The following is a 17172-nucleotide window of genomic DNA, read 5'->3' as shown; positions in this document are numbered from 1 at the left end:
CAGGGGGTTAAGATGGATGAATCCAAAGTCAAGGCAGTCACGGAATGGCCTCAACCATCCACTGTAAAGGAACTACAAAGGTTTTTGGGGTTTGCCAACTTTTATAGACGCTTTATCAGGAACTACAGAATGATTGCTTCTCCCTTGACATCCCTCTTGAAAGGAAAACACACCAAGCTAAAGAGGACGGATGAAGCCAGCCAGGCATTCAGATCGTTGAAGGAAAGGTTCACAACAGCCCCCATCCTAAAACACCCTAATCCAGATCTCCCATTTGTGGTGGAAGTAGACGCTTCTGACTGCGGAATAGGAGCTGTGCTCTCTCAACGTCATGGCCAGCCCGGTAAACTATACCCATGTGCATTCTTCTCAAGAAAGTTAACCGCAGCAGAGAGGAATTATGATGTAGGGAATAAGGAACTTCTGTCTATGAAAGCAGCCATCGAAGAGTGGAGACACTGGCTCGAGGGAGCACCCCTTTCAAGTAATAACAGACCACAAGAATCTAGAATATATCAAGAGTGCTAAACGACTCATCCCACGCCAAGCCCGCTGGTCACTATTTTTCACCCAATTCCAGTTTACTGTGACATATCGACCAGGCAGCAAAAACAGTAAGGCAGATGCCCTATCTAGGTGGTATGACCTTCCCACTGAAACCATCACACCTGAATGCATTCTTCCGCCATCTATTATCATAGCTCCGGTCACCTGGGACATAATGGAGGAGATTCAGAGAGAGCAACTACAAGACCCCGCACCTGAGAACTGTCCCCCTAACAAGCAGTATGTTCCACAAAATTTACGTCATAGAGTAATGGGTAACACTTTACTTGAAGGGGTGTGCATAAGACTGACATGACACCTTCATAATCTTGACACGACACGTGTCATGAATATGAAGGAGGTTTTATGCATGTTTATGACAACTGTCATTAAGTGTCATTCGCTCAATTATGTCATTTTTAATGCAAAGATGACATTGTTTGAGATGTCTTTGTTACGACAACTTGACAAAACCAACACATCATAACCTGTCAGTGTCTTTGTCATGACAACTTGACATTAGCAAAACATCATAACCTGTCATAAACATGATATAGCAGATTAATTATCAAACTTAAAAAACTACTTAGCTTTATGGGTTAACATTACATTACATTATTTTGGCAACACTTCAGTATAGGGAACACATATATAAACGATTAACTATGACTTTTCCCTCAATAAACTCTTAATTTACTGCTTATTATAGTTAATTGTTAGGTTTAGGTATTGGGTAGGATTAAGAATCTAGAATAAGGTCATGTAGAATAAGGCATTAATATGTGCTTTATAAGTACTAATAAATAGACAATATTTTAGCCATATGAATGCTAATAGTAATAAGAAACTAATTAAAAGACCCTAAAATAAAGTGTTACCATTATTTTATAACAGTGTCATCTTTTTTACGAAATTTGAAATTGTCTATTATCTGACCTTCTGTTGGAGGAAACTTAAAAAAAAAAAAAAAAAAAAAAACATGAAATGAAAAATAGTCATGATGCTGTTATAAAATTATTTGTCAGAGTATTGTCACTTAATGACATTTTAATGACAAGTTAAATTTGTACCACTGTACTTGAGCTCAAGATACATATTTATGACACTATTATAATGGCCTCATGACAGCCAATGTCAAAACCAACCACATGACAGTTTAATGTAATGTTAACCCATAAAGCTAAATGATGTCAAGTTGTCATGAAAAAGACACTGACAGGTTATGATGTATTGGTTTATGTCAAGTTGTCATAACTCGGACATCTCAAACAGTGTCATCTTTGCATTAAAAATGACATAATTGAGCGAATGACACTTAATGACAGTTGTCATAAACATTCATAAAACCTCCTTCATATTCATGACATGTGTCATGTCATGATTATGAAGGTCTCATGTCAGTCTTATGCACACCCCTTCAAGTAAAGTGTTACCGAGTAATGCAATGGGTCCACACCTCTGTTAGCGCCGGTCATCCAGGTATTTCTCGCACCCTTCATTTACTACAGAACTCATTCTGGTGGCCCTCAATGACGAGAGACGTAACTGCTTATGTTAAAGCCTGCCAAGTCTGTGCTCAGTCCAAGACCCCCAAGGAATTGCCTTCAGGAGCTATCCTGGTCATAATTGACTGGTTCTCCAAATCCTGTTGTCTGGTGCCTCTAAAAGGCCTCCCCACAGCTATGGAAACTGCTCTAGCGCTCTTTCGGCATGTCTTCAGAAGTTATGGCTTACCCGACGATATTGTCAGCGACCGAGGAACTCAGTTCACATCCCAAGTTTGGAGAGCCTTCTGTAAACACCTGGACATTAATATCAGCCTCACGTCAGGTTACCACCCTCAGTCGAATGGGCAAGTCGAACGACTTAACCAAGAAATTGGGAGATACCTTCGCTCATACTGTAGCAGAGAACAACACCGCTGGTCAGAATTCCTTCCATGGGCGGAATACGCACAAAATTCCCTGACTCATTCCTCTACTGGCCTGACCCCCTTCCAGTGCGTCCTTGGATATCAACCTCCTTTGTTCCCGTGGTCTGGATGAGTTACTAGACTCAAGACGGAGAGGGGGTCAGCTCCAATACTTGGTGGACTGGGAGGGCTACGGACCTGAGGAGAGATCGTGGGTAGCCGCCCACGACATCCTGGATCCTTCTCTCATCGACGACTTTCATCGTGCCAGACCTGACCGGCCAGCGCCTAGACCACGGGGACGTTCTGGGGGGGTTCTGTAACACCACACCAGCAGAGGGAGCCCTCGCCTGAGTATTGACTGTGTCCTACTCCCTCTGCTTCTATTCTTACTTCCTGTTTGCTCAGTATTTCAGGGTGTGGCTATGCACCTGCCCTTTGCAAAGTATTGCCAGTCTAACTGCCTTACCGAGCGTTTATCACTAATCCTGCCTGTTTGCCTTGTGTATGATTCTGCCTGTTTACCCTGTTTACGTCTGTTGGATTTTCCCTTTGCTTTGGTAGCCTAATTCGGACTGATTATTGTGTTTGGACTGTTTGCCTGTTTCCACTCCACTTCCCTTTGGATTACCCTTGTGTTTTGGTTGCTCGACTGGACGGCTTTCCTGTTGTGACCCACTGCCTGGCTTTACGTTCCTGCCCTTTAATAAACTCCGCAAATGGATTCTAACGCCGCCTCAGCCTCGTCCTTACATTAGTGAAAGTGCATTTCTTCCTGTTTTCTTCCATTCAAAAAGTTGCATCGTATATAAAGTAGGCATGCTCCAGCCTGGAATGTTAGTTGCAGTGTGAGTGCAGGCCAGCAGGGAAGTGGGGAGGGGGGACAATCGCGCTCGGGCTCGGTTCAAGGCAACCGTGCCTAGTGTGAGTACACCCTAAGAGTAAAGTCAGCTGAAGATAAAAGACATTAAATCTCTCAAGATCTGATTAAACAACTCCACAACTCCTCTGTGTCAATGTTATTTTAACTCAGTGTAGAGAGGGACCATATTTTCTCTGAGCAGAGTTGATTTAACTCTGGGGATTTTGCTGTGTAGGTGCTCTGAACGGTGCCCGAGCGTGTTTTACCCCCAAAGCCCAGTTCGTTTTACAAGTGTGATTGCTCCGTTCCGTGCCCAAGCGTGGTTCGTTTAGCCATCCCTGGCCCGCTTGGAAGAGGTTCAGAGGACGGTTCGTTGGGCTCGAGTGCGGTTGGCATGCAGTGTGACCAGGGCCGGCGTGTGCCTATAGGCGAATTAGGCAGCTGCCTAGGGTGGTAGCACAATGAGGGCGGCAAAAAGGAGAGGGATTTAGTTTTTAAATTAATTAATTTATTTATTTTTGGGACATTCGTTTGGAATTATTTCACTTATATCAAAAAGTTATCACCCGATTAGTTATTCTAAATCTAAATTATCTTTCCCTCATTCTACTGACTACCAAACTCCGCCCCAACCTAGAGCAGCATACCTATCACTGAACATAAAAACTGCCGTTTTGAGCGGTGAGTGGACTAAGTTTGCATGATCGCAAATTCTCTCATAAAAACAAAGAAATTTAGACATTATGTAAATAAGAGATTCAATGTGTGACAGCTTCATTTATTATAACAGAACTTCATGAGATATGACAACTTTTTAGTGATTACAGAGGGAGCACTCTTTGCGCGCCTTCTGCCATGCTCCATTACTGTAGGCCTATTTTCTATTAAAATTAACAGTGGTTTGTGAATGTAGTGAACAGACGTCCCCAGTTTTTGGTGCTCCGTCCCCGACTGGAGCTGTCCCTGGAAATGTCCCCATTTTATAGCTCGTTCAAAATAACCCGCAAATACATTGCAAAAAAGCCCGACCAACATAGCAGCCTGTTGGTTATCAGAGCAATCGTGTAGTGATTATATTCACCAACAGAGGGGGCTGTGCAGCTACACTGTCACTGCTACACTTGGTCGCGCGCGTACCACATACCTGGACCAAAGCAGAGTGCCATATCATCAATTATCAAAGGAAACATCGTTATCTGTTTCAGCTTTAAAAGGTAGTAGCCTAACATAACTATTCATGTTAAATTAAAGTAATATGGTTATGTGTTTTATAACAGGGTGCGGGATTGTTTTAGACAGGTTAAACATCCCCAGTCACAACGCAGCAGATATGAATAAATAAATAATACACACTACTGCCGGCCCAATTTATCAGCGGCCCACCAGGAATTCTCCTGAATCTTCCAGGGGATATTCTTACTATTATATAACATAAGTGTTTGCATTTGTAGTTAGTGGTTATGTGATGATTATTTTTTTACATTGCAGAATGAAAAAAGAAATCAGAAAACATGCTTGTACATTCTTTTATATTAGTGCAAGTTTATTAATAAATCAATTAACAAAACCTTCATTCTTTCACATGCACATCAAAGATCGAGTTTAATTGTGAGTGTAAAGTGGGGGCGGCACAACGGTGTTTTACCTAGAGCATGTGAGCGCTAACCGTGCTGGAGCACGGAACAGCTACTACTTTTGTGTGCACTATTGTCATCATTACGACGGCAAACATCTTTATTACTACTTTGATAGTCCACTTTTTAGTTCATGTACTAAATTCGATTGTATTTGGGTTTATAACGAGTCTTGTTCTCTACTTGATGAAAAGGAATCGTAGTTTGCGAGTAAAGCTCCAAAATTCCTCCATTAATGTCAGCTGCCTTCATAGTTCATAATAATCCTCTGATACCTGCAATTGAAAATCGCTGCGTGGAATAAATTATAAATCTTTAGCGAAAGTGCATTTCTTCCTGTTTTCTTCCATACAAAAAGTTGCATCGTATAATCTTTATTTTTTAACCTTGTGCTGTAAGCGCAGGATTCTCGTGAACAGCTTGGCATGTCTGCGGTGTCTCTACTACTGAAAATGTATGTAAGAGGATGGGTAGGATTAACTAATCAGACTGTGGCCTCAAAGGTTCACCCTTGCCACTCTGAGCTCGATAGCTATGTCTGAGGTATAACATCATTTCCATATGGACAAAGAAATGTATAAATAAGTGAAAAAATAAACCAATGTGAAAAAGGTATAAAATATATAAACACTTTATGTATTTATGTATTTTATTATTATTATTTTCCATTTATTTCTATATTTATTTATGTATTTACTTATTTCTTATTTCGACAGCTTTGGCATTCCAAAGTGGAAAAATTGTTGATTTAAGTGAAGAATATGCCATTTTTACATTTTACATTCTTGCTGTTACATATGGTTCAAAAAATGGCTGGTACATTCAGTTATATAGAAGAGCAACTGATGTGCACACGTGCAAGACAAGATTGTTATTTAAATCGTTCGCATGAATGTACAGTGTACCAAGAATGTATCTAGAAATCGGTTTGACTTTTTATTATTACTGTTCAAAAGGCTTCTTGAACTTTCTTCATGTGATCAATCAACATTTGCAACGTCACCATCACTTGCATTATGTTTTTGCATTACATTTTCTAATAAACTCTTTTCATGAGTAATCCGCTTCATCACACGTTTGTCTGCAGCATCCCGAAGTTACTGATGTAATATAGTTGTGCCGTGCATGGATAATAAGTAAGTGTATTTGGTTGTTCTTTATTTAAATCTGCCGATTGTTCTTATGCCACGAGTGAGACACATAGCACCATATGTACATTTATGTTTACGGCATTATATAGCTGATTTGTCACCGTTAGGCTTGCTTTCATTTTCATTATAGCTGATGCAATTAATGTAAATTATTTACCATGACAGATATTAATGTTTTAACAAGTCATTTTGTGAGTAATAAATTCCTGTTTACCATATCATATAAATGTGCCTCAGTCGCAAAGTGTGGTAATGGCGCCATTTTGTGGGCAGTCATAGAATGACTGCTCTAATTATTTACACATACATGGTGTTAAACTGCCTTATTATGTCCCGAGCACCGATGGTGTGAGGAGCCTGTTGTAATTGCTCAGTCGATTATTCTTCTTCTCCGAAATGAATCACATTTTTGAGGGCCTAAACATACTTGAAAACTCATGAAACTTTGCACACGCATCAGAAATGGTGAAAATTTAATTAGGTCTGGCAAAATGGCTGGATAGCGCCACCTACAAATTTTCAATTAAGTGCAGGTATGAAATTTGGTAGACACATGTAACCAATGTACATGTTGCACTTGTAATCCAAAACCTAATATTCATACTTAAATAATTACTCCATGTAAGATTATTTTGTATTTTGTTCCAGAACCACAACTTTGCCTTCAGCAAACGCTTCAATGAGATTCTGTAGTCTGGGGTAAATTTTTCAAATTAGAAATCATTTTACAATTCTGACCAACTGTCTGCAGGGGTACGAATCCACCCATCAGTACTAAAATTTAAAACCTCAGTCACAAGTTGTCCTTCGAGCCAGAGCTCGAATTACTGCAGAGAATTGACATCTTGACCAGAGTCAGAGCTTGCAGTTGTCTGCCCCAGATGACTTGTAAAGCCACCTGCATATCTAGCAGACTTCCAAGTACAAAGACCTGGATCTGAGAGGAGATCCAAGCAACCTTCATCTTCCAGTGATGATTAAGCTAATGCTGAAGATCCTCCACTATCTTCAAACCTTGAGTTCAGTGTCTCCACATCAATAAGTCAGCGTTCACCCTCCAGTGATCTGGTGCTACAGGATAAATGGCAAGATACAAAGGACAAGCTGCGTGGGTCGACACTCTACCTGGGAGGAGATGAGAATGATGAGCTTCGCAGCTGCATTTGACACCTTTTAAATTTAAAGTGCATTACAAGGCCTTAAAACAGAGAATGCTGTTATGAAATGAGAGATCCTAGCCACAAACGTGGCCAACCCACACAAATCAGTGTCTCCAGTACCAGCTCCTCATTTTCATTTGCCAGAAACATGTTCTAGCCAGCCAGTGACCACCACACAAAGCAGAGGCTTCCATCATTACCTCTCTGCGCAGATCAGGCAGATAACAGAGCAGGTGAGGGACTGCACTGTTTCACCAATACCAGATGATCAGCCTTAAGCTACGTCAAGGTATCGTACCCCTGCTCAGAGATTCGATGTTCCTCCCCATGCTCAGCCTCATCCATATGCTGAAATCATCCACTGTGATGAGAAGTTCAGAGACAACTATTATCTATACTTGGGTGTCAGAGAGTCCTATCCTACACGACGATCTAAGGACATACCCAGATCTGCAGTGCCTTGCTTCCAGGAGAGAATCTAGAAAGGACCGAAGCCATCTATACCCTCCATGAAGACATCAGATCCAAGAGAGTTTTCAAGGTTGTGCATGGCATTAGAGAACCTCCTCCCTGTCGAAGTCACAGAACGTTTCAAGTATCAGATCCTCATAAATCATCTACAATTAGACTGTGGGTCACATGTGTAATGACTTCAAAATAGACTCCCTCATGAGCTAAGAACTAGCTTCAAGAGATACATACACTCAATGAGGGTAGCTCCAAGAGGACAGGTCTCCCAACGGAACCCAGAAGTAAGAAAAGGCAGGACTGCCGTAACTCAAGGGCTTTTAGGAAACCAACTTGCATCTTGCTGGGCACAGAGAAACTCATGACTGGGAGTGAAATCCAAGCAGCCGCTCAAGAGGTAACATCTAAATCTGCCAGATTCAAAGGGAAATTGCGTACATATCCCCTATTGTGACAATGTCAATCACTTCTTAAATGGGTGTGCCAATTTCAAAGAGCTCACTAAAGAACAGAAGGAATCTTGGATCTATAAGAACAATCAATGTTAGTTCTCAGACAGAGTCATCATGCCTCAAAATTCAACCTGAAAGCCCCCTGTAAGACGAGCCAAAGGAAACACCTCTGTATACTGCATTATGTAAATAGACGGACTGTAGATAGCAAAACTGAAATGGACACTAATGACAACTCCTGTCTGGTTAATACCACCAAGAACACCCTGTATATAGATCGCTCTATCTACAGTCACAAGGTTCTTCTAAAGGTGAGCAAAGTCATCACTAACGGGGACAAATCTATTGAGGCATATACTATACTGTATTAGCTGATGGGGTGGAGAGGACCATACTGCTCCACACAGCAGCACAGCAGTTAAATATGAAGGGGCACTCACCAATGCCTCTTTACTGCCATCTCCCCCAATGCTGATCTGTTTGCCCAAGTGGCAAAGCTATGGCAAATGGATGTAATTCCATACAACAGAGAGGAAGTAATGATGCAGTCAAAACTTGATCAAGAGGCCATCAGACTTTTACAAGACAAAATTTTGCAGGTTAACGTGGATGGTGTCATTCGGTATGCGACACTAGAAGCACTGAGTGAAAGCTGATGAAGAACCCTGATCAGGCCTGTGCTTACAAAACTGAGATTGAGAGACTTAAGAATGCTGGCTATGTGGAGAAACTGCAACCATGCGAGGCTGAGACATTACAAGAATCATGGTACATCCCTCACTATATGGTCATGCATAATGGCAAGAATCGTGTTGTTTACAACTGCTTATTCTATTATGAGGGCCAAAACTTGAACGAGTTGCTTCTTTCAGGTCCCACTTTCTGATGACAAACCTTTACTACGGTTCCTGTGGAGAGACATAACCAAGCACCAGATGTGTACCAGTGGCAGATACTTCCCTTTGGGACTCCCCTGCAGTCCCTGTTGTGCCACATTCTCCCTGCAAAAGCATGTGCTAGACCACAGTCAACCAGGAGATCAGGTGGGGGAGGTGATAGAGACGTCCTTCTATGTTGACAATTGTCTACACAATCTCACATCCACAGGTGTCGCCAAAGACCTTGTTGATCAGCTCTGTGCCCTCCTAAATGAGGGAGGCTTTGAATTGGGATAATGGGCCAGCAATTGCCCAACAGTGGTCGCTCACCTTCCCTCCGATTCAAGATCGAACAGCTGTGAGCTCTGGCTTAGTCAGGGACTGCAAGATACCAATGAATCTACCCTTGGACTGCTCTTGCATTGTCAGTCAGACCCTTTGCACTACATAGGGAAGTGAATCAGAGTGAAAACACTGGTGCAGTGCCTATGGGATAAAAACCCAGAAGATCTGCTCGGCTCATGGGAGAAGGAACTGGGTGATCTGGAAAAACATCACTGCCAAGATGCTATTCCAGTCCATACATGGATCTCCCAAATAGCAGATGTGATATACACATATTCTGTGATGCATCTAAGCAGGCCTATGAATCTGTGGCATATTTGCAAATAGAAAACACAGAAGGCCAAGTTGAAGTTGCATTTTGAGCGGCCAGATCACGTGTTACCCCCTGAAAGCAACAGTCTCCAAGGTCCTTGTCACAGAACTCACCATCCCCATCTGTTCCTTTACACTCTGGTCAGATTCTACAACTGTGCTTGCCTGGCTGTTGTCAAGTTCTTGTTGTTACAAGGTGTTTTGTGGGAACTCGGGTGGCGGAAATACAAGAGCTCACAGCATCTGTTACCTGACATTATGATCCAAGGACAATCCTGCGGACAGCATCACAAGATAAAACGCTTGTGGGGTCATGGGGTTTCTCCCTCGGCCGAAATCACGTTTCAGGGGGGGAAAAATGGGAACACATTTCACGCGATCAAAGGGGCAGGGGCTCAAGGCCGCCGCAACCTGCCTTCTCAACTGGCATGGACTGTTTGGGACCCTACGTGATTAAGATAGGACGCCAAAATGAGAAGAGGTGGGGCATATTATTAATTATGACCAGGGCAGTATTACAAAGGGCTCTGTTGGCGAACATAGATTCAGACTCCTTCCTGATGGCCCTTTATCGCCTGACTTGGGAAACCGTACAAATTAAGTGATCAAGGCACTAATTTCAAGGGTGGAGAACAAGAGCTGAATTAATCCTTTGCTACCTTGCAACACAAGCTACAAGGTCACCTCACTTCCCAGCAAATCAAGTTTGTGTTCAGACCACCAGGAGCACCTCACTTTGGTGGATGCTGGGAGAGGGAGATCCGTTCAATCAAAACAGCTCTCCAAGTTACCATTGAAGCACAGACTGTGACGGTAGAAGTCCTGAGTCTTGACTGAAATTGAAGGGATTTTCTACTCAAAACCTCTTGGTTTCACCTCTTCAGATATCTCTGACATTGCGTTGAGCAGACATGCAGAATGAGAAATCTTTTCATGAGTTTAATGAGATTTTGGAGTCTAGGGTGAATTTTTCAAATTAGATGTGATTATACAGTTCTGACTGACTGTCTGCAGGGGATTGAATCCACCTGAATCAGTACCAAAATTTAAAACCTCAGTCACAATTATTATTATTTATTTATTTTTGTTAAAAGTTTGGCATATTGCATAAATTGTGCTTGACTGAAAAGCTTCTAAGCTTATATTGAAATATTCTACATTCTAGCAATGATAAAACTGTGCTAGATGGTAAGCTTTGTGAAGGAGGGCCACTGGTATGAGCCTTTGAGTTGTGTTTGTAATCACAACGATATAGTGGTTTTCAACACTGACTGTAAAATATGTATTTTAGGTATGGGAATGGCATATTTTGAGTTTTGATATTTGGTATATGGTCATTTGGGCTACTTTTTGGGCTAGTTTTGACTGGTCATTGTGCTAGTTTTATTACGCAGATCTGATCTGATCTGATATTTCGCTCAAAGTGATCAGATTCTAATTTAAAAAAAAAAAAAAAATTATTTCTCCTGTGTTTTCAGGCTCTTCTCTGATCATCCCTCTGGTTCTGTTTTTTCTGGTTCTGATCACAGCTGGACTCTTATTACTGTTTTTCTGTAAGAAGCATCAGTCTCAAGGTAAAACTCATTCTTAACTTATTTAGATGCAGAAATTCACCATTTATACTGAGATTAAAACAGATTTCTTGATCTGTTTTCTCACTTTCTGTCACCACCTATAGGCTGCAATGAAACATGAGCAAAATACAGATATTTGATGATTGTGTGAAAGAATTTACAGTCGACATCAGTGTTGAATTGTGATATAATGTAATTAATTTAGGACGCTTGTTTTTGGCAGGTGGTGATTCGTCATCTCAGACTGGACCAGGAAAACATGAAGTGGTGAGTCCAGTTACTGTATAAAATGATATTAATGTCTAATGCCTTCCATCCTGACGATCTTCAGAGCTGTAAATAATTTCTGTCTCTCCTCAGGTTTCTCACACCAGTTGTGATTATGAGGAGATTAAAGATGCTCACAAACAATTACCCACAAACCCCTCTGATTCTAACTGCGTTTATGCTACAGTTCAGAAAGCCACTGGTGACTCTCAGTGCTGCATCACATCTGCTGAGGATCTGAATTACGCAGTGGTGAATTTCCACAAGAAATCTGACTGTCCTGACAGTGTCAGTAGCAGGAATAATCAGGATTACAGTGAATACGCTGCTGTCAATCATCTCACTGCTTGACCAACAACAGCAGAGAATATAAATGAGCTGAATGTTTTATCACCTTGTCTTTGGCATTAAGTTTGCGTGTTTGGTGTTTTTTGTTAGTCTTCACTGATGCTCCTTTTCCTTATATTTTAGTCAGTTTTGTGAATCAGACTTTTGACTGTTGGCATGAAGTCTGATGAATGTTTAAATTACAGCGCAGTGTTTTGTTCTGCAGACGACAATGAAAGAAATGATCAGATGCTTTTGGTCAGAGTTTGATATAAATAAGTACTGAATGTTTCAGACAAAAGTGTAAAATTAAAGCAGAATATACAGCTGTGCTCTAATTTATAAAGCTAACAAACTTTAGCACATGCAGCAGCTGTTGTTTTTTTCTCTCAGTTCTCATTTTAACAGATAACTTATCCTGATAACTTTAAAAAAAAACAAAAAACAGATGAGGTTGTGATATTGTTTGCAAATGTAATATGCATGAATTATGGAAAGCTGAAATGCACATAAAAGCACAATGTCTGAGCTTTATGAGTGTCCGTTGTGAAGCCTGAGGTCTTTTTAGCTTTTGCTCTAAAAATGTTGACTCCCCACTGATGTAATGTAACGGAGACTCGTTCGAGCTCAGGTTGAGATCCATATGTGGCAGGATCAGTGATTTATCTTATTGGGCCATTTGAGGTTTGGTTTTGGGCAGACCAATGAGGTAGAAGCGGCCGTACTATTTAAGGACCCTTATTTTGGTGAGTGTGTGTCCAGCTGATTCTGGGTTCTCTTCTCCCTGGCATTTCCGTTCCCGTTATTGTTCGTGTTCAGGTATGTTGAGACTCTATGTTGCCACTACTGAGTGGCAAGTTTCTGATGAAATTCGCTCTCAGGTAGTTTGGTATCCACATTAAATTTCTTGATCACTTGTGGTGGAGGTATTTTTTGTATTGTTCATAGTAACAGATGTTAGCAGGTGTGTGAATGCTGGCCGGTAGACTGAGCCATGGCACCTGTTGTGAGTAACAATACAGCTTTGCGTCTGGTGTTTGTTCAACCTAAGTTAGTACGCCTCTCCCTCTTTCTCATTTGGGGTTCAGTAGATTTAGTTTAACGCTCTGATATTTTTATTAAAGGATAAAGGGGGAGTGGAACATCTCAATATTTAAGCCCTTTCTCTAGCTGAAGATGCTGCATATGACGCCACTGCTATTTTGCTTACAGTCATTTCCTGTTTTTGTTTCTTTTGCTTGCAGGCATTTCTGCTGCTTTGTTTGCTTTGCTGTTTTGTTGGTCATTTGGGCTGGTAGCTATGAGCTTTATGTGCACTAGCAGGGTTCCTGCGGGGTCTTAAAAAGTCTAAAATTCTGAACTTTAAATTTAAGGCCTTAAAATGTCTTATAAATGGACAGATTTTCATCTGAGGTCTTAAATTTCATTTAGTCAGGTCTAATTTTTTTTTTTACCCATTTCCAGAAACGCTGCCCGCTGAAAGTTATTACAAAATAGCTAGCAAAAAAGTAGCGAGTTGTAGTTCTTTCTGGGGGATATTGGTGTTGGTACGTACGCGGTGATAAAACTACAAATCCCATGATAAATGCAATACCTGCCCGCGAAATACGTCTGCGTCTCCTCAGAGTTTGTTAAAGTTCGGCTACGTGTGGAAAATGGGAAAGTGTACTTTCAACGAGACATGACTAGATCACAGCGATTTCTGCTGTTGGTTACAAGCGGTACCCAGCTCCAGGTACGAGGCTCACTGCAAACTTTGCAAAAAAAAAAAAAAAAAAAAAAAAATTAAATGGGGGACTCTGAGTGTGAAGGCGCTGGAGTCACACGCCAGAGCGGAGAAACACAAGCTAGCCGCAAAATGCCTCCTCAATGCCTGGTCCCTCCGGTCTCCAGCGCAATATCATCGCAGCTCCGTCGAACACCCTTTGGGGTACTTTTGGATCAACTGACACATCGAAAGCCGAGGTGCTTTGGATACTACACACAGTGACTAAACACAACTCATTTAATAGCAACAGTGAGATTAGCGATCTCTTCCAAGTGATGTTCCCTGATTTAGTAATCGCGAAGACGTTCTCCTGGAATAAATGGAATTGTAAAGTCGAGATACCTGGGCTCACAGTTCATGGGACAGTGCGGAAACATCAGATAATCCGTGTTAGATAGATAGATAGATACTCTAATTATCCCGAGGTAAGTATCCATCTATCTAACATGGATTATCTGGTGTGTGTGTGTGTGTGTGTGTGTGTGTGTGTGCACTACGTTGGTTGTTACATGGGTTGGAGTAGCCTGTTCAATCTCTATTAGGCTATTAATATGCTGTTTTGTAATGTAAATAAATATGAGATGAAATCTATTCTATTTGAGGGCAAGTTTGTTTTAGTCTGTTTTCATTTTGGGCCTAAGGTTTTGGGCATTTGGCACGTTGTTGGGTGTGGAAGGTTACCAATGTGATTGCTTTATCTGTAAATTAAATTAATGCTTTTTCAATGACTGAATTCATTGAAATAAAATGATTTTTTTCAGAATTTCTTTGATTTGAATATTTTTTGGTAGTGCGTCGTGTAGGTCTTAAATTTCAATCTTTATGGTCTTAAAATGTCTTAAAATGGTCTTAAATTTGACTTACTGAAACCGGCTTTCTTTGATTATTCAGTGTAATTTTTCTTTAGTGTAGTTTGATTAATGTGGTTTTCTTCCTCTCCAGGAGCCAGTGAGCCAGTGTGGAACGAGGAAGGCTAGCTGCTTTTCATTCGGTGGTGTGTGCTTCAGTGTACTGACACAACTTCCTCATGGTGTGTGCACGTGGTGTCTGATTTGGTGTGAATTTAGGTGGGTTCAGATGACCTCCTGAGTTGCAGCCGGCCTGTCCTGTTCCTGCTAAGCCTGGCCCTGGATAGTTTTTTTTTATTTTTTTTATTTTTTATATAATTTGGAGTGTGCTTCACAGGAGAGAGAATCTACGATAACAAGTTTAATTCATGATGATGCTTTTATAATAAAGTGTATTTTTCTGTATTGCTACTCGCATCTCTTTACATCTTATTTCTTTGCCTTCAATTGGTAAAACTTACCTCTGTGTCCTTATTGCTCTATAAATAAAAATGAAAAATAAAATTTACTTATTGGGATTATCTGGTGCTCCACCAAGGTGGCGTAGTCGGATTAAATTAATTGTGATTTGCATTTCCCTCCACTTGTTAATGCCACACATATGCAGCTTTATGAGTGAAGACAATAGAATCAAACAGACAAGGATTGTGTCATGATCACCAGTGAGAGTGCCCATCATTGCCACCAGAGGACACTCCACCCTGGACTACACACATCATTTGGACTCCATTTCCCATCTACCCTCATACCTTGGACTGATCACCCTGCACCTGCTACCCATTATACAATCACTCACTCACTCACACATAAAAGACACTTGCACCCACACCTCTATGCGAAGTCTTGTTTAGCACCGTCTGACATTTCTGAGCACTTCCCCCGGATTCTGTATTCTTGTGTTTGACCTTGGACTGTTACTCATTTCTGATTCTCTGCTGCCTGCCTTGACCCCTTGCCTGTTCCTGGATTGTGTATGTTTGCTGCCTGCCCCGATCTCTGCCTGCCTTTGGACTCTGATTGTTTGCTGCCTGCCCTGATCTCTGCCTGTCACTGTCTCTACCACTAGCTCATCCTTGCTATTATTGTCTGTGAACTTGATTCAGTAAAAGCTGCAGATGGATCCTCACTCCGTTGACCCAATCCTTACAGACTGACAACAAGCAAAAGACATCAATAATTTACAACTTGTATGTGCAAAATCCACAACTATATGAATGTGCAGCATTTTGTACAAATAGAGACATACACTGATCAGGCATAACATTATGAGCACTGACAGAAGTGAATAACACTGATTATCTCTTCATCACGGCACCTGTTAGTGGGTAGATATATGAGGCAACAAGTGAACATTTTGTCCTCAAAGTTGATGTGTTAGAAGCAGGAAAAATGGGCAAGCGTAAGGATTAGAGTGAGTTTGACAAGGGCCAAATTGTGATGGCTAGACGACTGGGTCAGAGCATCTCCAAAACTGCAGCTCTTGTGGGGTGTTCCTGGTCTGCAGTGGTCAGTATCTATCAAAAGTGGTCCAAGGAAGGAACAGTGGTGAACCGGCGACAGGGTCATGGGCGGCTGAGGCTCATTTATGCACGTGGGGAGCGAAGGCTTGTCCGATCCAACAGATGAGCTACTGTAGCTCAAATTGCTCAAGAAGTTAATGCTGGTTCTGATAGAAAGACCAGTCAGGGTGCCCATGCTGACCCCTGTCCACCGCCGAAAGAGCCAACAGTGGACACGTGAGCATCAGAACTGGACCACGGAGCAATGGAAGAAGGTGGCCTGGTCTGATGAATCATGTTTTCTTTTACATCACATGGATGGCCGGGTGCGTGTGCGTCTCTTACCTGGGGAACACATGGCACCAGGATACACTATGGGAAGAAGGCAAGCCGGCGGAGGCAGTGTGATGCTTTGGGCAATGTTCTGCTGGGAAACCTTGGGTCCTGCCATCCATGTGGATGTTACTTTGACACGTACCACCTACCTAAGAATTGCTGCAGATCATGTACACCCTTTCATGGAAACGGTATTCCCTGGTGGCTGTGGCCACTTTCAGCAGGATAATGCTCCTGCCACAAAGCAAAAATGGTTCAGGAATGGTTTGAGGAGCACAATAACGAGTTTAAAGTGTTGACTTGGCCTCCAAATTCCCCAGATCTCAATCCAATCGAGCATCTGTGGGATGTGCTGAACAAACAAGTCAGATCCATGGAGGCTCCACCTCGCAACTTATTGGACTTACAGGAACTTACAGGACTTTATGGATCCCTTGACACACGTGCATTCATTGACTTGAAGAAGTCTTACTTGGCTGGTTGTGGTCATATGCTTTCCATCTCCAAGAGAAGAATATGCTGGAAGGAACAACATCCTGAAATGATGCTCAAACCACTCTTGTACTGGAGCTGAATGGTGAAAGTGGAAATTGTCCCACAACTACACAATTTCGCTCAGTTTGCTCCTGATCACCCTGTGGAAAGTTGATTTCATTGAGGGAGTTTAAACAATTTAGAAGCCTTTTTGTGTTTTGCGACCCCAAGACAGCGTTGTGTGCCACACTATCAGTGGATTGGAGCACTTGTCGTCCAGGACATTGACTGTGGCACAATGTTTTTATTGGGATGAACTCTCTGTCCAGCTTCTCTCAAGGAAAAACCATAATTTATGA

At 41.7% G+C, this 17172-nt stretch overlaps 1 protein-coding gene across 1 annotated transcript in view; it reads left to right on the top strand.

Moving 5' to 3' along the window:
* The window catches only part of LOC125280491 (polymeric immunoglobulin receptor-like), a 57631-nt gene extending 42594 nt beyond the window's left edge, over nucleotides 1–15037 (top strand). Inside the window, exons 5-7 of the mRNA XM_048211062.1 lie at nucleotides 11199–11294; nucleotides 11518–11561; nucleotides 11655–15037. Coding sequence (XP_048067019.1) covers nucleotides 11199–11294; nucleotides 11518–11561; nucleotides 11655–11912 — 398 coding nt within the window. The 3' untranslated portion in view covers nucleotides 11913–15037. The remainder of the gene's footprint in view (nucleotides 1–11198; nucleotides 11295–11517; nucleotides 11562–11654) is intronic.
* The last annotated feature ends 2135 nt before the right edge of the window (nucleotides 15038–17172 follow it).

The sequence above is a fragment of the Megalobrama amblycephala genome, linkage group LG12, assembly GCF_018812025.1.
Source record: "Megalobrama amblycephala isolate DHTTF-2021 linkage group LG12, ASM1881202v1, whole genome shotgun sequence".
Classification (NCBI taxonomy): domain Eukaryota; kingdom Metazoa; phylum Chordata; class Actinopteri; order Cypriniformes; family Xenocyprididae; genus Megalobrama; species Megalobrama amblycephala.
This window is presented reverse-complemented; position numbering and strand designations above follow the sequence as displayed.